Source organism: Oncorhynchus clarkii, chromosome 12, assembly GCF_045791955.1.
Source record: "Oncorhynchus clarkii lewisi isolate Uvic-CL-2024 chromosome 12, UVic_Ocla_1.0, whole genome shotgun sequence".
In the NCBI taxonomy this organism is placed as follows: Eukaryota; Metazoa; Chordata; class Actinopteri; order Salmoniformes; family Salmonidae; genus Oncorhynchus; species Oncorhynchus clarkii.
The window spans coordinates 57,709,126-57,736,500 of record NC_092158.1 but is presented as its reverse complement, the minus strand read 5'-3'; the positions used below and the strand labels follow the sequence as shown (position 1 = coordinate 57,736,500).

Sequence of the window (27,375 nt, the reverse complement as noted above, 5' to 3'; positions counted from 1 at the left end):
TAAACCAGGTAGTTTGGCATACCTCAAGGTAGCAGTCATGGCCCCTTGCTTTTAAAATATGTTTCACTACTGGCCTACCATTAGTATTGAGTAAAGCCTGTGGGTATGTTGATGATTCAACATTATACACATCAGCTTGCATAGCGAGTGAAACCACTGCAGCACTTAGAGCTGCAGTCCATTCTAAAATAGGTGGAAAGTAATAAGCTAGTCCTAAATATATAAAAAACTAAAAGCATTGTATTTAGGACAAATCATTTTCTAAAACCTAAACCTCATCTAAATATTGTAATAAATCATGTAAATAATGTGGCAATTGAGCAAGTTGAGGAGACTAAACTGCTTAGTATAACCCTTGATTGTAAACTGACATTGTCAAAACATATTGATGCAACGGTAGCTAAGATGGAGAGAGGTCTGTGAAATCTGAGCAGTGCATTATCACAGACAATCAACAAAAGAGTTCTACAAGGACAGGTTTATCACACCTGGACTACTGCTCAGTTATATGGTCAAGTGCCACAAAAGAAGAACATGGTCAACTGTAATTTGCCTAACAGAGCAGCACAGCTGGCATTTCTAAATGTACATGGAGGGCCAATAACATGCATGCCAATCTCTCCTGGCTCAAAGTAGAGGAGAGAATGACTGCATCACTACTCGTCTTTGTGAGAGGCATTGATGTGTTGAACGCACTAAACTGGCAATTCAAAACAGCTAAACACAAAGCTCGGACACCCATAATTACCCTACAAGACATGTCACCAGAGGTCTCCTCACTGTCCCCAAGTCCAGAACAGACTATGTGACACATGCAGTACTACATAGAGCCATGACTACATGGAACTCTTCCACATAAAGTAACTCAAGCGAGCAGTGAAATCACACACGCACTCTACACACACTACTGTGGTATTGTGGATTTTATATTGTACATTTAGGATCCCAGGAAGTGTAATGGGGATCCTAATAAATACTAAATGTGGGCCTGTCACAGCCTGGTTGACAGTCAACACGCATACACAAGCTCAGACACACACACCTGAACAAAGAGTGTTTCCTATGGCACTGGGGCATGTCATTTACACCACCTCTCCTCCTTTCTCTCTCCTCCTCTACCAGAAACATACACAAGATGGCAAAAAGGAAAAAGAAACAGCCTCGCATCTGAAATCCTGGTTGAATTCGTTTCATTCTCAAATCCATGCTACCTGACAATAACACGGTGGCTTCATTCAAGCTAGCACGTTACCCATTCAGAGCACGCAATCCCTTTCCCATGTTGTGAGGTGCGCAGTGCAGTGATTATGAATGAAAACTGATTCCAGTCTCAATCCCTCCATCCTACCCCTTTTTATCCCACCTCCCGAAGACATCACTCTGATGCTGCTTCTGAGAGAGATCATTAAAGTCAAAGGCAAGGGTTACACAAAGAAACACGAATCACTTTGATTATGAGACTATGTCAGCACTGTGTGTGTGTGTGTGTGTGTGTGTGTGTGTGTGTGTGAGATACACAGATGTTCTGGAACCAGACAACAAGACTACTTTTAGACAGAGGGCAGTGTGAGTGAGTGAGTGAGTGAGTGTATAGCTGACAAACAGCCAGCAGCAGTGACCAGGTGGTAAAACTGAGACCATGGAAAAGCCAAGGGAAATTCAAATAGGGCCCTAAATACAGGGACGACCGCAGCCACTTTGCAGTTTAGCGTGCGTGCACACACACAGCTGTGGTCCTGGCTGGCACCTGTGGGCCCAGAGGAAAGGCTGTTATGTAACTTAGTTTGAGCAATGTTTCCAGCACTGGAAATGGGGCCTTACACACAAGAGAGTGTGTGTGTGTGCGCGTGTGTTGGGTAAGGGCAAGCATGCAATGGTGAGGGGGAACAGAGAAAGACTGCCACTGAAAATACCTTTCCCCTAACTTGTGACACCAGGGACAGCCTCTACTCACCGGCAATCTCTACAACATCCCCAGGCACTATTTCCCGGGCCTTGACCCTCTGGACTGCCTTGCGGTTCATGCGGTACACCTTGGCTATCTCTGGCTCGTACTCCTTGAGAGCCTCGATGGCGTTCTCTGCATTCCTCTCCTGGATCACAAAGAGAGCGCATGAGAAGGACAAAGCGAGTGGCATGTTCAATACCAACACAGAGGCCAAAAGGTTGATGCTTTACTGAAGCCCCATTTTATACCATGGTGCAGCGTTTGTATATTCCTGTCAACTTGAAATTAAATCCCAAAATGAACACCTACTAGAAAGGCGATGTCTACAAACTAAATATCCAGACTGATCTTACCCAGTGTGCTCTCGCTCACTCGCTCCCTCCCTCTCAAATTGTTCCTTAAAAACCCTGTTTAAAACCTCTTAACACACATCTTATTCTACCTACCCATCCCTCAAGGGTCAAAGTGCTCTATTCAGGGACCTATTCTGATTAGGCTTTGTTTCAAAGTTCTTCAATTAACACTGAACTATCTGTCTGCAGAACTACAGACTGAAATGAACAAAGACAAGTTTAGATTTTAGTCATTTAGCAGACACTTATCCAGAGCGACTTACAGTTAGTGCATTCATCTTAAGATGCTAGGTGGGACAACCACATACTGTACAGTGCATTCTGAAAGTATTCAGACCCATTCACTTTTCTCATTTTGTTAAATTACAGCCTTATTCTAAAATTGACTAAATTTTATTTTACATCAATCTACACACAATACCACAATACATGAAAAAGCAAAACCAGGTTTAAAAAAAAATTAAATATCACATTTACATAAGTATTCAGACCCTCTACTCAGTACTTTGTTGAAGCACCTTTGGCAGTGATTACAGCATTGTAATGTTCTTGGATATGACACTACAAGCTTGGCACACCGGTACTTTTGGAGTTCCTCCAATTTTTCTTTGCAGATCCTCTCAAGCGCTGTCAGGTTGGACGTGGAGCATCGCTGCACAACTATTTTCAGGTCTTCCCTAGATCCGGCTGCCACCATGCGTCACTGTAGGGATGGTGCCTGGCGTCTTCCAGACGTGACGCTTGGCATTCAGACCAAAGAGTGCAATCTTGATTTCATCAGACCACCTTGTTTCTCATGGTCTTTTAGGTGCCTTTTGGCAAACTCCAAGTGGACTGTCATGTGCCTTTTACTGAAGAGTGACCATCGGGTTCTTGGTCACCTCCCTGACCAAGGCCCTTCTCTGCCGATTGCGCAGTTTGGCTGGGCATCCAGCTCTAGGAAGAGTCTTGGTGGTTCCAAACTTCTTCCATTTAAGAATGATGGAGGCCATCGTGTTCTTGGAGACCTTACATGCTGCAGAAGTTCTTTGGCACCCTTCCCCAGATCTGTGACCCGACATAATCCTGTCTTGGAGCTCTACGGAGTAGAGTGGAAGTGTTGGTTGAGGAATTATTAGTATTATTCAATTGAGATGAGGGTGATTATTTAAGATACTCTTTGAAGAGGTAGGGTTTCAGGTGATTTCGGAAGATGACAGGGACTCTGCTGTCCTAGATTCAGGGGGAAGCTGGTTCTACCATTGGGGTACTAGGACAGAAAAGAGCTTGGACAGCTGAGCAGAAGCTGCCCTCTCGTAGGGGTGGTTGCAGACAACATGTCATCATTCACGGACTAAAAGGCCTACAGAAATGGCATTCACGTCATAAATGGCTTGTTTTACTGGCGCCTCTAGAAGCAGATATGTACATTGTCATACGTATACCAGTATCTTTCCATGGCTAAAATTTTAACACAAAGCAGACCAAACTCTTTGGTCCTTTAATTACCTGCTGTATGTCAAATATTGTGTGCTATAACTTGGAAAATAAATAAATGTGACTCTGGATGACATAATGATGTTTGTTTCCAACATTAGGGCTGTTTTCCTAAAGATGTTAAATCTGCCTTGTGTTTTGCTTCATTGCCACGATACTAACAGGTATCACGATACTGTTATTGTCTCAGCACTAATGCATGGCCAACAGGGCTATTTAAAAGCTTTCCAAGAGCTTGGCATTGGCTGTAGTCTTAAACTTGGGTTCCATGGTTTCGATTGATAAGTCTCTCCTGATCTACAATAAAGTACATCAATAAAGCCCTGCTGACACGCATGATGATCGAAAGCCAAACAGAGGTTATGGTTTCCGTATAGGATAAAGAACACTTTATATAATGACCTCCTCACCCTAAGTGACACACCATAATACCTTGTATTTTAGCACCATCTCATCTGTTATCTGCTCCAGGCAAATACCAGCTGGGTAGGAGCAATACTGTACGCACACAGGTGAGCAAAGGATACACAAATATAAATGGTCTGAAAATGCACACACGGTGACATCATACCTCACACATTTTGAGAACAAATACACACCCAATATGAGTCTCTTCAGGTGAACATGCATCCACACACAAACACACTAAGAGAGGGTCTCACCTGCCAGACTCCAATCACAGCGTTAGCGATGAGGATGAGCAGGATGACGATGGGTTCTACGAAGGCTGTGATGGTCTCCTCTCCCTCCTCAAACAGAGCCAGCACCTGGAACACAGACAGAGAGAAATATGAGTCTCCTCTCCAGATAAAACAGACTCAATAGGAGTATCCTGGACACACACAGAGAGACAAAGAGACAGAGAGAGAGTAGCCTCAATATGTCTCCTGGACAGAGAGAGTAGCAGCCTCAACATGAGTCTCCTGGCTCGAGAGAACCATTATCAGTGTACAGCAATTCCGTCGTCACCTTTGACCCTAGTTCTGACCTAATATATTGGTCTGTATTTGTGAACATCACACTTTGTTTATGCAGCTTTAAAGACATTTAACTCTTATAGCTCTATAAAAACAGTTTGAAAAATCACAAATCATCAACAGCAAGAAATTCTTTGTAGAGGGTGTAGTCTCGTTGTGGCTTGGTCCTGTCTCCACCTCTAGTGAGTGGTAGTACGTATAGTATATAGTAACTAAAGCCCCTTCCGACCCAAAATGGCAGCAGGGAAATGGATGACGTGTAAAGGCAGGAAGGGGTAGCATTTCTGCATAAAGGTCAGCAGTGGCCAAAAAACTGAGGGCAACATTCTCCACTAGGTTCGGGGTGCATCCCACATTTGTCATGTCATTTTTTTTTAACTAGGCAAGTCAGTTAAGAACCAATTCTTATTTACAATGACTGCCTACCGGGGAACAGTGGGTTTATCTGCCTTGTTCAGGGGCAGAACGACAGATTTCTACCTTGTCAGCCCGGGGATTCGAGCCGGCAACCTTTCAGTTGCTGGCTTAACTCTAACCACTAGGCTACCTGCCGCCCCAAATGGCACCCTATTCCTGCATAACGCACTACTTTTAACCAAGGCCCATAGGGCTTTCACAGCCATTTGGGACACAGATTAATACCTGTATAACAGTTAGCTATTCCCGGTTGATCTTTTATTTCTGTAGGTTAAATTGTGGACTTTAACAACATTAAAAGCTAGGTCCTTATGTATATGTGGGAGAGAAGGTGCACAAGGTCACCACCGGAATGCTGTGGATTCGAAGAGGAGGAGACAACGAGATGCACCGTTGGTGATAATACAGAGCTTAACCACATCCCAGTAATATCCCCTCCACAGTGAGTATTGAGTAGTGAGGAGGAGCGAGCAGAACGAGGTACGGCAGATCAGTGGCTCAAGCCCCGGTCGATAACTCATCATTCACAGTCATTTGGGGCCCGCAAATATCCCCTTCCCTCCGCTCTGCTGCTCAGTGTAGAGAACATTGATGGAGGGCAACTCCTGCTGATCCGTCCTTTCATTCAGCCTACCTAGCCAGCTGAAACACACACGTTTCCGTTGCAATTCTGACACTTAGCGAATATTTTTAGTTTCAGCAGACAAGAGTTCGAGAGAGAAGCATGATGAGAAGGCTGAGGTTTACACAGGGTTTAATTAAGGTATTAGTGCAGGAGTCCATTTCAACTTATCACAGGGGTTTCTCCACAAACCTAAACGTATGCATTAAGCGATAGACCAACTCCTACACACATTTAAAATCTCCACCTAAGTTTTGACTGAATGTCCAGATTTCCAACATTAAGTGTCAACCAAACACGGAGTCAACAAACTGAAGAGAAAAAAAACTATGCCAAAGACGGTTTACCAAGATGTGTAAGGAGAACAAGAGAAGAATGAGAGCCAAATTTAACCCAATTCAAAAGGCCACTGACTTTTTCCCTCCTTTCCTGTACAACCCAAAACCTTAACCTACACTCCCTTTCTCACATAATGCATTGGAAAAATAAATAAAGGCAAGCTAACCTTTCCTTAGAATCAAATGGAGGAAGTGTACAAATGTTCACGTCGGTTTAATGGGTGAGCCTTTGTGACCTTCAACAAATACAATGAGTGGATAAAACATAAACAACATGCTCTTTCCATGACATAGACTGGCCAGGTGAAAGCTATGATCCCTTATTGAGGTCACTTGTTAAAAATCAGTGTAGATGAAGGGGAGGAGACGGGTTAAAGAAGGATTTTTAAGCCTTGAGACATGGAATGGGGTCCCGTGAGGTTCAGTTGGTAGAGCATGGCGCTTGCAACGCCAGGGTTGTGGGTTCGATTTCCACAGGGGACCAGTATGAAAATGTATGCACTCAGAACAGTAAGTCGCTCATCTGCTAAAACGACAAAAAAGTAAATTATGTACGTGTGACATTGAGGGTGAATAGGCAAGACAAAATATTTAAGTGCCTTTGAATGAGATATGGTAGCAGGTACCAGGCATACCGGTCGAGTGTGTCAAAAACTACGACGCTGTTTTTCAAGCACAAAAGTTTCCCCATGTGTATCAAGAATGTCCCACTCAGCCAAAGGACATCCAGCCAACATGACAACTGTGGGAAGCATTGGCGTCAACATGGGCCAGCATCCCTGTGGAACGCTTTCAACACCTTGTTGAGCCCATGCACAGATTCATTGAGGCTGATCTGACGGCAAAAGGGGGTGCAACTCAATATTAGGAAGGTGTTCCTAAAAAATGTTTACGCTCAGTGTATATTTTTGGGTGTTATAACACTTTATTCAGACAGTAATGAAATGAGGTTGGGTAAACAAGCAAGCGGGAGAAGGGTGGACGCATCGATTGAACCCTGGTCTCCGGTGGGGAGTTTAAGTGAAATGTTCCGGGGAGTGTTAACACTACAACGCAGCTCTGCACAGCTTCTGTTACCTTTGAACCTGTAGTGATTGACTTGGTATGGCCCGGTCTATACTCTCTATCCTTATACATGGATAATAGTGATCAAATTGGCTCAACAACAATATCAGTAGAACAATTAGAGTAAAAAGGTAGCCTTATCAGTATTTAATGTTACAAAACTATCGTAAGCATTGTGTCCAGTCCAATATAACAGCTATTGAGCCGACAATGGTAGACTTGCATTCTCCCTCTTCTGCTACTTCTCTCCATAGTAATGTACAGTATATGATTATATCATATTGGAGCCAGCTTCAAAACAACACAGCAACACTTTCTCCTCTGTTCTGCTCCTGTCACCTGGATACAAGGCTCTTTATTCTCATGTCATGCAAAGATTCAGGGCAGGTCAATATCTCTATTAACATATTCAAATAGGCACACAAATGAGTTCCACATTGAGGTTAGGCCCTTATATAGGTTAGCCTCTCCTTCAGATACTACCGCAGGTCACTTTCTCCACCAGCACTAGCAGGCACTGCACTGGGAGCTCACGTTGCGGTTCTTTTGAGGCCTGGCAAAGTTACTGCCACTGTCCTTTCCAACAACAGTTTTAAATGACTGACTGATATGATTGATCCATAAAGAATCCATCAGCATCAAGTCTCAAAGGATGTATGGGAGTTTCAAACAGGGTGCTCTCAAATTCAGGAGGGAAATTATGGTACTCTCAGGAAACTGAGTAGTGAACCCGGCTCAGCGCTGCTTGGTATATAGTAAAGCTGTGGGAGCTGTAGTGGAACCAACCTACGCAGCTCTGCTTGGTATATAGTAAAGCTGTGGGAGCTGTAGAGAACCCAGCCTAGGCAGCTCTGCTTGGTATATAGTAAAGCTGTGGGAGTAGAGAAACTAGCCGAGGAAGCTCAGAGTCTGCTTGAAGCAAACCTAATCTCCAAAACATAAACTTCAGGAAATTGAAAAAAACGACCATATTTTACCATTAATGAACATAGTTTCGGAACCTTAGAAGCTATTTCGAATACATTTGTGGTCCTAGTCATGAAATGTTAAGGACATTGAGGAAAGCTACTGCTTCAATACATGAAAATATGCAAAAATTGAGCTACAAGGTTCAGACAGCAACGATAGTAAAGCTGTGGGAGCTGTAGTGAAACCAGCCTCGGTGGCTCAAAGTCTGCTTGGTATATAAACTCAGCAAAAAAGGAAACGTCCCTTTTTCAGGACCCTGTCTTTCAAAGATATTTCGTAACAATCCAAATAACTTCAGAGCTTCATTGTAAAGGGTTTAAACACTGTTGCTCATGGTTGTTCAATGAACCATAAACCATTAATGAATATGCACCTGTGGAACACTAACAGCTTACAGATGGTAGGCAATTAAGGTCACAGTTATGAAAACTTAGCACACTAAAGATACCTTTCTACTGACTCAGGGCCCAGGGTCCCTGCGTGAACATGCCTTAGGCATGCTGCAAAGAGGCATGAGGACTGCAGATGTGGCCAGGGCAATAAATTGCAATGTCTGTACTGTGAGACACCTAAGATGGCTCTACAGGGAGACAGGGCAGACAGCTGATCATCCTCACAGTGGCAGACCATGTGTAACACCTGCACAGGATCAGTACATCTGAATATCACACCTGCAGGACAGGTACAGGATGGCAACAACAACTGCCCTAGTTACACCAGGAACGCACAATCCCTCCATCAGTGCTCAGACTGTCTGAAATAGGCTGAGAGAGGCTGGAGTGAGGGCTTGTAGGTCTGTTGTTAAGCAGGTCCTCACCGGCAACAATGTTGCCTATGGGCACAAACCCACCGTCGCTGGACCAGACAGGACTGGCAAAGAGTGCTCTTCACTGACGAGTCGCGGTTGTCTCACCATGGGTGATGGTCGGATTCACGTTTAGTCGAAGGAATGAGCATTACACCGAGGCCTGTACTCTGGAGCGAGATCAATTTGGAGGTGGAGGGTCCGTCATGCGGTGTGTCACAGCAACATCGGACTGAGCTTGTCGTCATTGCAGGCAATCTCAATGCTGTGCGTTACAGTGAAGACATCCTCCTCCTTCATGTGGTACCCTTCCTGCAGGCTCATCCTGACATGACCCTCCAGTATGACAATGCCACCAGCCATACTGCTCATTCTGTGTGTGATTTCCTACAAGACAAGAATGTCAGTGTTCTGCCACGGTTAGCGAAGAGCCCGGATCTCAATTCTATTGAGCACGTCTGGGACCTGTTGGATTGGAGGGTGAGGGCTAGGGCCATTCCCCCCAGAAATGTCCGTGAACTTGCAGGTGCTTTGGTGGAAGAGTGGGGTAACATGTCACAGCAAGAACTGGCAAATCTTGTGCAGTCCATGAGGAGGAGATGCACTGCAGTACATAATGCAGCTGGTGGCCACACCAGATACTGACTGTTACTTTTGACCCCCCCCCCCCCCCCCTTTGCTCAGGGACACATTATTCAATTTCTGTTAGTCACATGTCTGTGGAACTTGCTCTGTTTATGTATCCGTTGTTGAATCTTGTTATATTCCTACAAATATTTACACATGTTAAGTTTGCTGAAAATAAACGCAGATGACAGTGAGAGGACGTTTCTTTTTTTGCTGAGTTTAGTAAAGCTTTGGGAGCTGTAAATCAGTTGAATCGAACAGGGGCTCTGTTCCACTGTAAACAACACATTTACATTTAAAAGTAGTTTTTCCTAACTCTGCAGACACACAGGCAGCCCAATCCACCCCAGGCTTGTCTGGACTCACAGCCTCCCACTTAAAAACACCAGGCATCAGGATGAACACACAGGCAATTAGTGCAGATACTGTATCATATATTTTTTCCTACTTCCCAGAATTGCCCAGTAATTCCATCCTGTGGCACTGGGGCCAGTAACAGTAATAGATGGAAATAAAATAATTATACAGGCAGGTTTCCCTTGGTCGTGACACTCACCCCATCCCTCTCTACCTTACCATCTGGCCCAAAACAGGGTCACTATTTAAAAGTGGAACTGACAGCATTTTAGCAACATGAAATCTTATTAAAATCTGTTCATATACACCCCCAGGAAGAATGACACTTTCCTAAACATGTTCTGATCAGCAAGCACTTAGATATGGTTATTTTCACATTTTCATAAATTCTTAGAATGTTTGGGAATTACATATAGTAAGGCATTTATGGAAAAAATATCTAAAAATATAGAGTGGGAAAGCATTTAGACAATTAATAGACACTGCAGCAAATAAAATATACAAAAAAAACATCTGTCTCGTCCAAGACCAGAGTCTACACAGACCGTTGTGCTGTAGCCAATCAGAGCTACAGCAGGCATTATACAAACAAGCCATTTTCCCACACTGGCCAGCCATCATTCACCTTGAACTGGACTGTGTGTTTACAGGCAGTTGCAACAGCACAACTTTACATCATTAGCTAGAACGCATTCAACAAAAGCCACAAAATACACCTGAATGGATTTGCACAAATATGTTAACACTTCGGGAGTCCTCTTACATTTGGGAACTTTACAGTCCTATTGCTCAAACAACCATGAAAAAGGTAGGCTCGCTCCCTCAGTTATGAACATCAACAACTATTGCTAGCCACAGCAAGATGAACTAAAATCTAACGAAGGAACAGTAGATAAACCCTCAGTTTTTCAGCTAGTTGACCGTAAAAATTGCACTCATAAACGATGGGGAATTGTAGCCTCCTCATCCTTCTGCCAATGCATGCTTGCCCCAACCAAGCACCTAAGCTAACTGGCTAGCTAGCTACTTCCAGACACAGATGAGGGAATTACCTCTCTCTGACCATTTTACTCGCCGTAGCAGAGCTGGCTAGGCTGTTTACGTTATTACTTTTTTTGCCTACGTTTACTGACACCGGTCATATTGAGAGTTCGTAAATTCATCAGGTCTGAGTGTGCCAGAGCTCAGAAAAGAGTGCTCTGAAATCAGAGATAGCATATCTCGTGTTTGCAAATTGTCTGGCTAACTGTATAACAGTCGTTCAAGTTCTTGCTAGCTAACCAAATAACACCTGCATCTCTAGCTGTGTATAGCCACCAAAAAACGATATGAGGGGAAAGTCAGTCACTCACCCACTTCCAATGGCATGAAATGACATTCTCCTAGCAGGTAGCTAGCTATATAGCTAACATTAGGCTGTGTGTTTTTAGCTTGGTACATAAATAGATACGCTAGCCTATTAGCCACGTTATGGTCATTTCCCTTGCTAGTTTCATTGTATTGACATTCCCAGTCTTAGTTACGTTTGTCCGTTTCTATCCAAAATATTGAGCCATTGAAACTGAAACAGTGCATCCCAAATGGAGGCAGCAAACAATGTACTGTACCAGGCCAGCTGTGATTTACAACCTGTTAGCAATATTTTTTGGACTACCAAGAAAAGTATTGGTGAATTATATGACTCATGCATTGAACGGCATCAATCTATTTTGCCAACAATGCCTTACTGTACATCATGGAAAGTTGAGTTAAATATAACCTATTTTTAAAACCTCTTATAAAGTTGGTTTTGTAGCATAAACTGGGAACTCGATATTTTGATTGTCTGTGTTTCATATATTTGCAAAGTAATAAAAATGCTGTCAGTTCCACTTCAAGGAATTGTATGTGTCAGAGTGCAGGTTATCTAGTATTATTCTAAATACTAAAGTGATATTATGCAGTATTTAGTTATTTTATTTCACATTTATTTAAATAGGCCATGGTGGCGAAGTAATTACAATATAGCAATTAAACACTGGAATGGTAGCTGTGCAGAAGAAGAATGTGTAAGTAGAGATACTGGGGTGCAAAGGAGCAAGATAAATAAATACAGTATGGGGATGAGGTATGGGATATTTACAGATGAGCTATGTACAGATGCAGTGATCTGTGAGCTGCTCTGATAGCTGGTGCTTAAAGCTAGTGAGGGATGTATGAGTCTCCAGCTTCAGAGATTTATTTTAAAAAGCAGGCAGAGCTGAGGAAAATCTAGGAATTTCAAATGTCTGAACTTTCCATTGGCATTTCAATATTATTGGAAATACAGAGGTGGTATGCTAAGCACTGCCTGCAGGCAGATAATTATGGCTACATGATGCCCACAGTCAGGCCAGAGCATTATGGCTACATGATGCCTACTGTCAGGCCAGAGCAGACTAGTTGTCACTATCGGCCAAGCTGCAAAGCGAGACGCATCCACTGTGCAAAAGCCCAAAACATTAAACTCTATGTAATATGAATGAGTGGAGCAAACAGAGAGAGACGGTGATGAGCAGCAGTCAGCGATACATCCTGTTGATGGGTATTCTGGTCTACAGTGGTTACTTACAAAGGAGACGCAGGCAGCTAGCAATAGGATCCTGACCAGGAGGTCCTCAAACTGCTCCACCACCAGCTCCCATAGGGACTTGCCTGCAATACACACACAGAGATAGAGTCAGTCGCATGGCTGTCCGGCTATACATCATCGTGTCACACATGCCTAACAACTTAGTCAAGGCCTAAAAGTACTGTACATATGATAATCTGAACTACAGTAAATGTAGCTCCCCATCTGTTGATGATATGGGACTTCTATAGGCATACTTGTGTTCTTCCAGTTCTGGTGCCCTGTTCTACTGACAGTGTGTCTATGTATCTACATGGGTAGTGCTACAACAGTCCGTGTGTACTCTGAGGGTTTTCCCTAACTGTATCGCTCTAGTACAACACAGACGATCCCTAGGCTATAGGGCTAATTGTCAGCTTATGAAGGAGGCTCCAGAATCACACTGGAAAAGGTCAATATTTACCTTCTTCAGCCGGGAGCTCTGTCAGTGTCACATCACCATATCCATGGAGGAATGGAGAGAGAGGAGAAAGAGAGTTGGAATGAGAGATAGGGAAAGAGTAAAACAGAGAGAGGGCAGGGGAACAGAACAAACAAAGACAAGTTAATACCATTTGATTAACTTAGAATAGGCTTTGAAATGCGTTTGACATGTGTATTATGGTTTCCAAAGGTGGTGGAGTGGCAATCTTTACCAAGGAACACCTTCAGTGCTCAGTTGTCGCCACCAAGTCTGTCCCCAAACAATTTGATGTGTTGGTTTTAAGCATTAAGCTTTCTACTAGCTCTTTGTTGACTGTTGCTGGGTGTTATTGTCGTCCATCAGCACCATCCTGTACCCTACCTGCCCTAAGTCTGAATTTGTCCTGCTAGGTGACCTAAACTTGGACATACTTAAACCACCTGACCAAGTCTTAAAACAATAGGACTCCCTAAATATTTCTCAGATTATTACAAATTCCACAAGGTATGACCCCAAACACCCAGAAAAAGGCTTCTCTCCTCGGTGTTATCCTCACAACAGGTATCAGTCTGGTGTTTTTTGTAATGACCTTAGTGATCACTGTATTACAGCCGGTGTTCGTAATGACTGCTCAGTGAAACATCCTGTCCTAATTTGTCAGACGCTTGGTAAAAAACTTGACCCGGTCTCTGTAAATTAGTATAGAATCAGCTTGATCCCCTCTGTCGAAGAAGCTTGGACCTTATTTTTTTTATATCTTCCGTGATATTGTTAACAAACACACCCCAATAAAGAAAATGAGAATTAAAAACATGTTCAGCCCCTGATTCGACCGTGATCTTGCAGAGTTACTCAACCTCTAAAACACCATTAGGCAAAAGGCTTGGCACACAATGTAGAAAATAGTAAAAAAATAAAGAAAAACACTGGAATGAGGTGGTGTCCAAACTTTTGACTGGTACTGTAATTGATGAGGCTGGTACTGTAATTGATGAGACTGGGCATCATGTACTGTGAAATTTGATAAACTGACGACGATTAGAATTTTGAATACTGAAATTACTGTACTTATGTAGTTGTACAATTTGAGTGATGTGTAACAAATGGGTGTGTGTGTGTTGTGTAACACAAGGAGTATGTGCCATGTAACACATGGAGTGTGTATATGTGCTGTGTAACACATGGAGTGTGGGTGTTTACTGTTGTTTAGTCACTTCCCAGGCCTGAGCGTGCGGGTGTGTGTGTGTGTGGCAATGAACGCAAAGCAGGAAGCGTGTGGGAGGGAGACAGGCAGCAGAACACACTGCAGCTGGCCTACAATGAATGGAGATCACAACTATAGCTATGGTACAACACCCACCACAACCACCCCTCTTTACAGCACCAAGCATCCATCAATACTGTGGTCAGCACACCAACACTAACTCACATTGAGTGCTAAACATCTTACTCTAAATTAATACTGGAAATCCTGGCAGTTTAAAAGCACGATGAAAATCCTGTGTTTTGAAACAGTGTTTTGATTCTGCTACAGTAGGACTGCATCGGAGGTTTCACATGGGGATCAAACGTCACACACATGCCACGGAAATAAATAAAAATAATACCATTTCGGGACCATTGGAATTAGAGTTAAATCAGGATCTTTCAAAATCTTCCTACCAACTTTCTGATTGACCAGAAGGAAAGGAAAAAGTAGAAGTATTTTAATAATTTCATGTTAAAATGCCCTTTAATTAAATAGCTTTGTATTGACTGAGTCCGTACAGAACATTGAGAATGTAATGGCTTGTAGCAATACAAAGGGGGGTATTGTGCTTTGAAGAACAGTCTGTCTTTCTATGTTTCCACTTATTATGTTATCCGAGTAGGCAGAGTGGAGGGGTAAGATGAAGCAGAGAGAAAACTGCCATTGAAAACTGCACCATAAATATCAACTAGTGAATACAAAAAAAAAAAAACGCAATTTTGAGTCATAGCCTTACAGCTTGGCATTTCTTCTTAGTTCCTAACCAATTATCTGTCAAATATTTTTTTGCGTCTTTTCATCATCATTTTTGCCTCATTTTCACAGAGTAATCTGTATAGCTACGATGACTCAATGTAAATGAGTACGTATTTCATCATATAGACTCTCAAGGTGAGTTCTCTGAGCTGGATAACCTCTCAGTGCCAGAGGCTCCTGCAAACTAGAGGAAACTGTCCCGCTGTTTTCCTTGTACCGCCAGTCTTAATATGCCCATGTCCCTCTTACTGTGCCTCCCCACTTGTTTAAGGCTGGCTGCAGTTCCTAGAACTGCTGGCCTGGAAAGAGACAAAGGGAGGCTTGCTAGCCAGGAGCAAGGGAGGGAGGGGTTGAATGGGGTTCCCCAGCGCGCAACTGTGCCAAGGATTCCCTCCTTACTGTTGTCATCTGGGTTGTGTCAGCCTCAGCCTGCCCAGGCGCATTCCAACAGACTTCACCACGCCTCCTTTTTTTCCCCTCAGTCCCTCTTGCTGGCTCTCCCTTTCTCTCTCTCACTTGCTCTCCTTTTCTGCCCCCCCTCCCCCCAAGAAACTCTCATGCCCCCCCGCCCCCATGTGCAGAGTGCAGACAGACTGAAAACAAGAGCCAGCCTGTTTTGACACTACCAGTCCAACCAGAGGGGAACCACTTCCTGGTTACAGTAGCCAACAACAGAACAGAGGGATTCATGTCCAAGACCAGGGTTCAACTAGTATTTGAAATAATTTAAAATACTTTAGCGGGGCTTGATCAAGCTTTCCTGTTGCAATGGGCCAAATGGAATCTTTGCAAAAGTGCAAACCCTGCCCACCTGGTACTCCAGACAGGTTAAAGCAAATGTTTAAAGTAATTAAAATATTTCAAATAGTTTTTGAACCCAGATCTGATTATCAGAGATAGTAACAGAGAGCCAGGAGAAGCAACAGGAAATGTACCATCATGACTAGGACATGGGATGTGCTGATACAGAAGCTTTCACTATAGCTTCCTAGTACACTCAGACACACTTACACTTCCTTAATTTCTCCTTTAAAAGCATTATAGCTGTAATCACTAGGCAGACTAATAAACTACACATCATAATAATATGGACAGTACAGCAACAGGGCTAGATTATAGAGGCCCTCAGCCTCAACTGTAAATAAGTGAACGTTTGCCATGGCTAATTTGCTTGTGGACACTACTGGAAAACAGTGTTTCATTGGATAAGTCACCAACGTCTGACCAACAAAAAAACACCCAAAATAACTTATGGAGTGCGTACTGTAGGAACTTGATAAATCTCCACACTACACACTGCCCCAAATGGCAACCTATTCTCAATATAATGCACTGCTTTTGACAAGAGCACTATTTAGGGAATAGGACAAAAGTTGTGCACTATATAGGGAACAGGGTGTCATTTGGGACACACCGTGGCTCTCTGGGTATCTAACAGCGAGCTCACCATCGTAACCCCGTAGACTAGAGCTACAGCTCACCTCATCTCTGAAACAGAGTGAACTTTACTGCTGATGCCTTTATAAAACCCTCTTAGGCCTCACTCAACCGTATCTGAGAACTACTGCAGCCCTCATCCTCCACCCGTTCTGTCAGTCACATTCTGTTAATGTTCCCCAAAGCACACATCCCTGGATCGCTCCTCTTTTCAGTACACGGTAGCTAGCGACTGGAACGAGCTACAGGAAGAAGAAAAAAAACTTAAACTGGACAGTTTCTGGGCGCGAACCCAGAGTCTCTGGTGGCACAGCTGGCGCTGCAGTACAGCGCCCTTAACCACTGCGCCACCCGGGCAGTAGTTTAAGAATGTTCTTAAACTGACTTGCCTAGTTAAATACGGGGCGGCAGGTAGCCTAGCGGTTAGAGCGTTGGGCCAGTAACCGAAAGGTTGGTGGATCGAATCCCCGAGCTGACAAGGTAAAAAATCTGTCGTTCTGCCCCTGAGCAAGGCAGTTATTCGACTGTTCCTAGGCCGTCATTGTAAATAATAATTTGTTCTTAACTGACTTGCCTAGTTAAACAAAAAAAGGGTTAAATAAAATACATTTACGGTGGGATAATAAAACGGTTGACCAGGAGATGCCCTCAGTCAGCCCGTAGAGTTGGTCTAGTGCTGCACTCAGAAAAATAGCCCGTGTTATTCAAATAAATAGCAGAAGGTCATAGAGAGCAGAGCAGTCAGTTATAGCACTCTGTCTGAGAGAGACCCAGCCAGTCTGACACAGTGGCTATGCTGTGGGAATAGAAAATCAGGTCTAGAAATGGTAGAATGGTGAACTCTTGCACCTTCCTGTGTCTGTCTCAAAGGTCTGCATGCATTAACCATATCATGTATTAGATGTGAATGATAAGGGCCATAGACTTTAACACACTATGATAGTGTGACTATGCCATGGATGTCACTCATTCATATTAATAGAAATGGAGGTTGGAGGAGGGTGCACCTTCATTCCCAGGAGAGGCAGGGGTATGTAAGCACGAGTGTGTAAGTGTCTGTGTGACTGCATGATGGGATAGCCCCTATCAGGTTAGTGTGAGGGCAGGGGATGAAGTTCAGTCAGTAGGTCAGTCATTACTACACTACAATATGGAGGTAGAGATGGGGAGTACTCACAGTATCTGTATGGGAGAATCATAATCAGGGTGACTAAACTAATGTAGCAGGCGTAGAAAGACACCTGCGCGGAGGACCCACTTCCGTTTTTCAGGAGAAACGGAAGTTAGGTTGAAAATACTGTTTCCCTGAAAACCAGAAACAAAACACTTTGTAAACACCGCTAAGGGTGGGGTTGCTGAGGAAGATGAATCAGGGCCACCGCTGTGACAGGCCAGATGTTTATCTCTTACTTAATCAAAAGCCCAGAACCGGTTTCACACCAGGCTTATCTACCCAATCGACACGCACCTCCCAGATTAACTCATGGATACCCTTTTCATGTCTCTGCGTGCAATCTGAAGGAAGTTGCTAACTAGCATTTCGAGCAATTGATTAATAGCGTTAGCACAATGACTAGAAGTCCATGTAACTGCTAACATACTAGTAGAAACCATAGACTTCCAGTCATGACGCTAATGCTAGTTACCATTGGCTCGCGAAACTACCTCTACCTTCCTTCATACTAGAGGCAGAGCCATAAAAAGGGAATCCATGAGTTCATCGGACTGAAGTAGATAAAGGGCTTCATTGCCAAAATCCTGAAGCATCCCTTTAAGTAAATAAATAAAACAAAGCCGTATTTTTGGTGATTGTCTCTCAGGAGCAATTGATGGATCACTGTCAATAAAATTAAGTACATTTAAAATGTTGATGTACTGGCCCTTTAAATGGCAGTAGTTTTTACCCATAGAGATGGATAGAGATACAGTATTATCATTATAAAAATCGGTCCCATTATACAGCTGTGAACACACAGGTAGCGCCATTGAGGCAATCTCCATTTTGAAGTAGTCAATTTTCTTATTTTGTGTTTGATAAATGCATACATCTTATTTTGGTGATTTACCGCCACCTGCAGTGTTGGAGTCCTGAACCATTCATTTATTGTGGCCACTAGATGGCACTGTTAAAACCATTTAGAAACCATAGCACCCAATTTGAAAATGAAGACAACGCTGTGATCATTCACTGATTGTTCCCAACTCATAGGAATCCCCACCCTTTAAAATGGTGGAAGCCCTCAATGGCAATGGGCATGCTAAAATGGCTTACATTGAGGTTGGGTCCTCTATCCAGCTCTTATTTTCCACATAAATGACAAACGTTTATGTTTACTTTAAATGTTAAAAAACAAAATGATCAAAATTGTACATCAGCTTTTTAGTACTAATGTGTATTGTGTACTTTGGAAAAAAGCTGCACATTATTTAAGGGAACATTTATATTCTTGTTTTACAGAATATGCAAATGTGCTGTAATTATGCTGTTTAGGTTATATATTTTTACAGACATTATTTACATGTCTAATGATGTTTTCATGATAATTAAGTTGATAATTTGGTATGATTGTTGTTTTTTCCCCCCAATAGTTCCATGGAAATCCATGTCTGTAAAATATGTTGGTAGTAATGAGGGTTAATCAGTTTGACTGAATGGCTGATCAAACACATGTGGGTGCGTGTGCAGCTCAGCTCTGAGCTGCTTCTGCTTAGCTCAGTGACTCAACATATATCTCAAGAAGGTTGCAGGGAGTCTGTGACTGACTGCAGAGGTGGGAGGAGAGAATCAAAAAAGAGGGACAAGTTAGCACAGGATCCCTGATACTCTACAGAGTAATGCATAACAAAACAGAGCCAGACAACACCTCAAGGACTAAAGACATTCTGTTAAACTCGCCTCTCTGTTCGGATCTCCGATAGACAAGTCCAAAATGTTATATAAATCTGGTCTATTTAAAGAGGAAGGAATAATATCATTATTTGCAGTTGCATTGCAATATAATTAAAATAATAAACAGTGATAAGAAGAGTGCAAGTGTGTAAGGGGCAGGGTTAGTTTGACAGGAAGTAGTATGGCAAGAAATGGTAGATAACTGGCAACTCTCCGGCCTGGTCTCAGAGCAAAACGTATTATATGTTACTAGAATCCCTGTAACTCTGTTTGTTACATTATTTGATCCGTTTAGTATGACATTATGTTGGATAAGACAGTAGGTTATTTAGGGCGAAACAGAAAGTAGGGTGGTCGGTTGGGCATAAAATGCAAATGTCTAGCAACCCAAAGGTTGCATGTTCTAATCTCATCACGGGAAACTTTAGCCAACTACTTACGTAGCATGTTAGCTAACCCTTCCACTAACACCTAGCCTAGCTAAAGTTGGCGACCTATCCACCTAGCTAACGTTAACCACAACAAATTGGAATTCTAACAAAGGTATTTCAAATTCATAACATATTGCATGAATTGCAATTTGTACTCTACATCCTAGAATTCGTATTATATTGTACGACCCCTATTACATTGGTAGGCTAATGTAATGAAAAATATCATACTAAATGGTATGGAACAGATTTCAGTAACATATAATATGTTTTGCTCTGAGACTAGGTTGAACTCTCCCATACGGTATACATTCTACAGTGGAAGTCAGGGTTGGACATAAACCAAAGAGCTGCGTCACAGGATATGCATCAACACTATGCTCCTTTTCCAACAAGGAAATAGTAATACATGTGAGTAAGAGTTGTGGTTACACAGTAATATTGAGTAATGTATTGCCCAATGATATATTATCGCTACAGAATTAAAATTAAACAGGATGTTTTAACAGAAGCCAAACCCTAACACCATTTGAGGAACAAACATCAAAACATGAAGAGTTTTGTTACCGTACCAGTCAAAAGTTTGGAAACACCTACTCATTCCAGGGTTTTTCTTTATTTTCTATATTGTATAATAATAGTGAAGACATCAGAACTATGAAGTAACACATATGGAATAATGTAGTAACCAAAAGGTGTTAAACAAATCTAAATATATTTGAGATTTTTCAAAGTAGCCACATTTTGCCTTGACAGCTTTGCACATAATAATGGCTGGAATGGAGTGAATGGAATGGCAAACACAAGGAAACCATGTGTTTGATGTATTTGACACCATTCCGCTCCAGCCATAACCACGAGCCAATCCTCCCCAATTGTGACTCGTTTCAGGAAACTAGGCTTATGTCACTACTTCACAGCATTTGTGTTTTTGGGCAGAAATGCCTTCTGGAACATGTTTATTATTAAGGCACAGGAAAGTGCACGTGTATGCCATCTGTAAATACAATTGTTAAATCGGGAGCCTAGTTGGTTTAGCCACAAAAAAAGCCAGGAACCTTCCCGCTAGCCATGTTTGGCTGAGATAATGTGTGGGCTGAACATGCCAATGGAGGAGTTTGGATTGGTCTGCCATGTAGCACGTTTCTGTCTATAACATGAGCTGGTCAGTATGTGTAGGTAATCCTTTCTAACACAGCTTTTTTTAAAGATATATAGTAGAACTGCAAAAGTGTTGCTCTCCACTTTCTGGAGGACTGAGTTTTGAGCTAAGGAAAGCTGAGAAAATTCTGGTGTTTGATTGCAAATATGCAGAGGGAGTCAAAAAGAGAACTCCCAGAAGGCTGTTGTATAAAACACCCGTCTCCGGATTACATATTCAAACTAAGGGCAACCATGGAATCTGTGACAGAGATGGAGAAAATGTCCATCCATGTATAAGGGTAAAATAGTTTAGCTAGCTACATTTTCAGATTACACATTTCTAATTTAGTCAAAGTAGTTATCACATGTTAAAGCGTACTGTTAGCTAGCTAATATTAGCTGGCTCGCTAACGTTACATGTATGATCTGTGTAGTAATAGTATACGTATCTCAGAGCCATTTGCATTGCTAGTTATAGCCTAATGTTAGCTAACCAACCAGGTTCAATGTTAGCTAGCTAGCTATCTGCAGATTCATGCAGGGTTATAACATTATGAACTTGGATGATGGCTCATTGTTTAGCTATGTCTAAACAAAAGACTCCACTATGCAAGGAACCATTTCAATTGAAATGTTCATGATGTCACTGTGACAACTGTTGATAGACGTAGCTGGTAAATTCGCTCTGGCTATCTATTCCGATTTCAGAGTATTCTCGTAAGTGTGACGCTCTGTCACACTTACAGAATAACTGAGGAATTTACGAACGCTCAATACCCGTTGAATATGGCCGGTGTCAGTAAACGTTGGCAAAAAACGTATTTCAATTGTTGCCAAGCCGGTCGGTCACAAAAGGTGCGATCAAACTCCTGCGGTTTAGGGTTTATGTTTTACACGGTAGGGTTAGGGTCCGTTTTACACACGGTAGGGTTAGGGTCCGTTTTACACACGGTAGGGTTAGGGTCCGTTTTACACACGGTAGGGTTAGGGTCCGTTTTACACACGGTAGGGTTAGGGTCCGTTTTACACACGGTAGGGTTAGGGTCCGTTTTACACACGGTAGGGTTAGGGTTACACACGGTAGGGTTAGGGTCCGTTTTACACACGGTAGGGTTAGGGTCCGTTTTACACACGGTAGGGTTAGGGTCCGTTTTACACACGGTAGGGTTAGTTTTACACACGGTAGGGTTTCCGTTTTACACAGGGTTAGGGTCCGTTTTACACACGGTAGGGTTAGGGTCCGTTTTACACACGGAAGGGTTAGGGTCCGTTTTACACACGGTAGAGTTAGGGTCCGTTTTACACACGGTAGGGTTAGGGTCCGTTTTACACACGGAAGGGTTAGGGTCCGTTTTACACACGGAAGGGTTAGGGTCCGTTTTACACACGGAAGGGTTAGGGTCCGTTTTACACACGGAAGGGTTAGGGTCCGTTTTACACACGGAAGGGTTAGGGTCCGTTTTACACACGGAAGGGTTAGGGTCCGTTTTACACACGGAAGGGTTAGGGTCCGTTTTACACACGGAAGGGTTAGGGTCCGTTTTACACACGGAAGGGTTAGGGTCCGTTTTACACACGGAAGGGTTAGGGTCCGTTTTACACACGGAAGGGTTAGGGTCCGTTTTACACACGGAAGGGTTAGGGTCCGTTTTACACACGGAAGGGTTAGGGTCCGTTTTACACACGGAAGGGTTAGGGTCCGTTTTACAAACATTAAGTAGGTAGCATCAGCTTGCTGGCCCATTTCCCTTACAAACACAGGGGTACAAATGATCATTTTTAGCCACCCTCTATGGGGGTGGGCGTGCATGCTGCACACGCAAGTCACCACTCACTCTGCTGCAAGTTCTCATAGCAACAACATCCTTTCTAGCACATTCACAAGGGCGGACTTAATGATTAATATGGGTTTTATAGTAAAGACATGTAATTTAACTGTAAAAACATATTACCTTTTAATCTGCCATGAACACAACCAGTCATGTTGCCATCTGATTGTCAAAAAATCACTTTTAAAAAAGGTAGATGACCTTCGCACGTTCTTCCAAAATAATTCCAGCATCCAAACAGTACACTGTGAACCCGCCAACTTTCTTTCAATTCGCACTTGGCTGAAACTCTCACTGGAGAAAGTGTGAGAGCGAGTGAAACAGCGCCTCCATCTTACAATATGTAGCCTGTGTGTCTGATGTTGTCTGGCCAAAAAGAATATGACATGCCATACTCTTTTTGGTCAGACAGAATCCAATACATGGGCTACACCATACATGTTCTCTGCCTCGACAAGATTGCAGTATTATCAGCATCTCCTGTCTTTTTACTTAAGAAATGCGTTAACAATTTTTGGGGTTAAAATTACATCTTTATTTTTCCTGCCCCATCCTGAAAGCAGATTCATGTCAATGAAAGCCACGTTCGCAATCATATCGTGTGAAACAATGTACGGGAACGCGAGTGGAGCATTGGGGGGGGGAAGGGGGGCCCTCAAGCAGAGAAAATATTTTGTAAAAATTATTACTAGTATTAACATTTTAAAAATTATGCCCAGCTCACAAGGCCCCTTGATGTGAGGCCGGAGACAATGGTAAGTCCACCACTGCACATTGAGTGGCTTATTTTACTATGCACACACCGAGTTGCAGTCTACACAAGTCACACCAGCAGACAAAAAGTGAGTGTCTGGCTGTGCACATGAATGCTTATGAGAGCGGCTGTGCGCGCAAGTGTGTACGGCTAGATGTGTTGCAACCTCCCACCACCTCCTCCCCCCATGGCTTTGTAGAGAAGGTCACGGAGGCGCTGAGACCCGGCCAACTTTCCAACATCTGGGAGTGGGACCAACACAGCTAGAGCTAACTACAGTACTGTACCTAAAACATGATGCATCTGGAGCTAGGAGTTGATCTCAGCGCACCAGTAGTACACAAAAACAACAAGTACAGTTTGGAGCTGCTGTCAATGCCAAGTCAACACACAAAAACAAGTACAGTTTGATCAATGAAATCACTTTATTTTCAGAAAATGCTGTGAATTTTTTTTTTGAGAAATCACATGCGGATGACATTTGGGAGATCGAGATCAAGGTTGCTTGAAATGCCCTTTTCAAGATAGAAGTGAAGAGACCACATCAGCTAGTGTAGAACATCCTGTTTCACAGTAGACAGTTGTTAGTGCAAATTCATTTCACTAGTTTGGCTGTTCCTCTTAACAGGAAGGAAAGAGAAATACTCTGCTTGTTAGTGTTTGTCACTGTGTGTATATAACAAATAATGAAATCCAACTCATTAACTGACAACCAAGTTTTGACCATATTCAAGTCATCAACCTACCAAAACGTCCCAGTTCTGAGTATGAGATAAAACACATTGTTGAAACTTTTGGTCTAGTCTGACCTCAGACCAGAAAGCCATAACAAAAAGGCTTTTCTACCCCTAACAGTTTCAAAATAAAAGAGGATATGGCCTCCACAATGATAGCACAGGTTTGACTAGGGATGAGGGCCTAAAAAAAAACAGGACTAAAACACAAGTCTGTGTGCTAAGCTCCGATAACAAAAGCCACCAACCACCACTGCCAGGGCATTGGTTACATCTTTAACCTCGGACAGTAATACCAACCGTGACGATCTGGATTAAAATGGGGTCTCCCCTCCATTGCCCATGGTCGTGATAAATAGGTGAATACACGTGGCAAAACATTTTACAACACAAAAAGAGCAAGACCAGATAGACCAGTCCTTTTTAGTTTCCATTAAGTGCCTAATGAACACGACCCCGGTGGTAAGACACTCCATCCAGGGGAGTTCCAGGGCCAGACATAGCGTGAAATAGGCCTCCCGTAGGAATGTTATGCCTGTGTCTACAAAACTGGCACGCCATATATCTCCCACTGGAACGCTGCTAGTACCTACTACAGTGGAGCAGGAAACAAAGTGATCAGAGGGGGTTTCCCTAGTTCATAACCCTTTTTGGTTACTGTACCCCCCAATCTATTATTCAATAGATGCCATACATATGCCCTTATCAGCCTTCCCCTAAGGACAGGCCAATCTGTCCAGGTACCCCCAGAGGTTAGATTACAGGACTTGTTTGTGGCCATGTCTTTGTGTAATGATTATGGCTATATAATAAGTCTAATGCACAGCTCCTGTATGGAAACAACCTGTCCTCATGTCAGAGAGAGAGAAGTAATCATGGAGGATTTGTAACAGAAATGCATGCCGCCCACACAGAACAGTGGCTCCCTCCCTGCAACAAAAACCAAACTCACATCAAGTCATTGCAGTCAACAACAAAAAGGTAGATTGTGGTCGGTTTGTCAGTAGAGGGAATGAGCCATTCAGTATTCTACACACATACTCAGCTGAGACATGTAGCTACTAAAACAGCTAATAACAACAACACAGCTGTTTAATGTGTTGTTGACTGTGTTGAGAAAGACATAGGCCACGTTCAGTAGGCAAACAGTGTGGAATGTTGCAGATAGAAATGTCATGAATAGAACTGACAAGATTGTTTGTTCTACATGTCAGATAGGCATGTTTGTTCTACTCAATATATTTATATCTGAATGTTCCACAATGTTGTGCCTTGGTGAACGTGACCCTGGTTTACAGCCAAGAAAGGAAAGGGTATTCCCTTAAGCCTTTCTCTGCACAAGCAAGAACCCACACACACACACACAGACAGAGAGAGAGGAAGTCGGTTCACACAGCTAAAAGTTTAAGATGCTATCTGCAACAAGACATTTTTCCATGAAGTCATCAAAGCCACAGGGTAGGTCTGTGCAACAAAGGACTGCTGTTTCACTCCTACAACACAGTGGCTCTCCTCTATGGCTTAACGACACAAGCCACCATGCAAATGAATGGCAGGGCCATAGACTCAGAAGGAAAGTAGTAACAGTGTTGACAGGTGCCAAGTTCAATACAACACAAATTAAAGAGCACCAGGTCTACATTCTAGATTAGGGCTTTAACTGGGGGATTAAATCCAATAAACTCATGGAACAAAATAAATTAAGCATTTGGCTGCTGCAGCATCAACACCTTGTAGCCTACAAAAAAAAACTTGTGCACATTGAGCGATGGGCCCTGGAATTGTGTATGCAGATCTCACACAGGTATTGCTTTCTCTCAGAAGTAGAGTAAGAGAGTTTCCTAATTTTATCAAATGTTCTCATTGTCATTATGGCACTAACTATGTGGGTGTGCTGTGTTAAGCATGTCGTTTTGGCCTCCCCTGGCCCTCCAATGGGGGTCTCATAGTGGAATACAGAATTATCACCTGAAATATCACTTAATGCCACGCTCTTCCCCTTGATACAGTAGCCTAACATAGCATAAAACCGAAATTGAAACTGTTACAGTATTACACAATACAATACTACTCTTAATGTGTTGACGTTAATGAACGTGACATAATTATTATACCCCAAAGCCTCCCCATAAATGCACTGCAAAACAGATGTGATATACTTCCTGCCTCAATACAGGCGTTAGATTAATAGCATATCCTATTGATAATCTGGGTCTCGTTTTTACACATAGTCCGTAACCGTGATGAAAAGCGTTCGGGTTCAGTGACTCGATCGTGCGTCCTTCACACACACACACACACACACACACAACTTTGTGCAGAGCGAGAAACGCAATGTAGCTCGGTAAAGTACGACAAAGGACTTCAAAACAGCGTTGAGTAGCCTCACGCATAAGATCTGTCTAAATATGTAGGCTGGAAGGAACAATTGCAGGCTGTAAAAGACTGATATTCGTGTTTTCAACCTGTTTGTTTTACAATAAGGCGCGGGGAAATAGTTTCACCAATTTCCCTAAACTGGGCAATGATATCCATGCCCGTGATCGAATTGCATCCAACACTCACGCAGGTAAACTGAATGACAGTGAAAATACAACATCATAAACAATGTTTGTTACTCACCGTTAGGTCCATATTTTTCTAAATTGGATTTCACTTGTTCAAGGGTGAGTCCAGTGTTTTCATTCACACTAAAGTTTTCAAAAACTTCAGATGAGGATTTAGTGTGCGCGTTATCCATCTCGGAGGGAGAACTGACTAGCTAAACAATGAAATAAAAAGTAATGTAGTTAAATATATAACATATATTACGACAATAAAGGACTAATAAACAACAGTCGTTTTCTAACGATGTGCCTTGCGTTCAGACTGCCAAGCGGAGGTGGATCTGCCTGCGTAGACGGTCACCTGCCTCCTCTTCTGCGAGCCGACGATTTGATTCCGGATTCCTGTTCGCGACGCTGCTATTTCCCAATAAATACAATTGCAGTCCGCGCTTCATCAAAATCAGAAGGTGTGCTGTGTTGGTACTGCCTCTTCCACAAGTGAGCGTGTTTGAGCACTCCCTTGCGTTCCTATTGGTTGTCATTACCTGAGTGGAGAGCGTTGCTCAACTCCCACATCCTCGACAATACATCCTTTTGGT

The 27,375-nt window shown here is 42.8% G+C and overlaps 1 protein-coding gene across 1 annotated transcript in view; it reads right to left on the bottom strand.

Moving 5' to 3' along the window:
- The window catches only part of LOC139420861 (sarcoplasmic/endoplasmic reticulum calcium ATPase 1-like), a 72,952-nt gene extending 45,805 nt beyond the window's left edge, over positions 1-27,147 (bottom strand). Inside the window, exons 1-6 of the mRNA XM_071171222.1 lie at positions 27,080-27,147; positions 26,853-26,987; positions 13,008-13,025; positions 12,545-12,627; positions 4,440-4,544; positions 1,955-2,093 (exon numbers count right to left, since the gene is read on the bottom strand). Coding sequence (XP_071027323.1) covers positions 1,955-2,093; positions 4,440-4,544; positions 12,545-12,627; positions 13,008-13,025; positions 26,853-26,970 — 463 coding nt within the window. The 5' untranslated portion in view covers positions 26,971-26,987; positions 27,080-27,147. The remainder of the gene's footprint in view (positions 1-1,954; positions 2,094-4,439; positions 4,545-12,544; positions 12,628-13,007; positions 13,026-26,852; positions 26,988-27,079) is intronic.
- Positions 27,148-27,375: the final 228 nt, after the last annotated feature.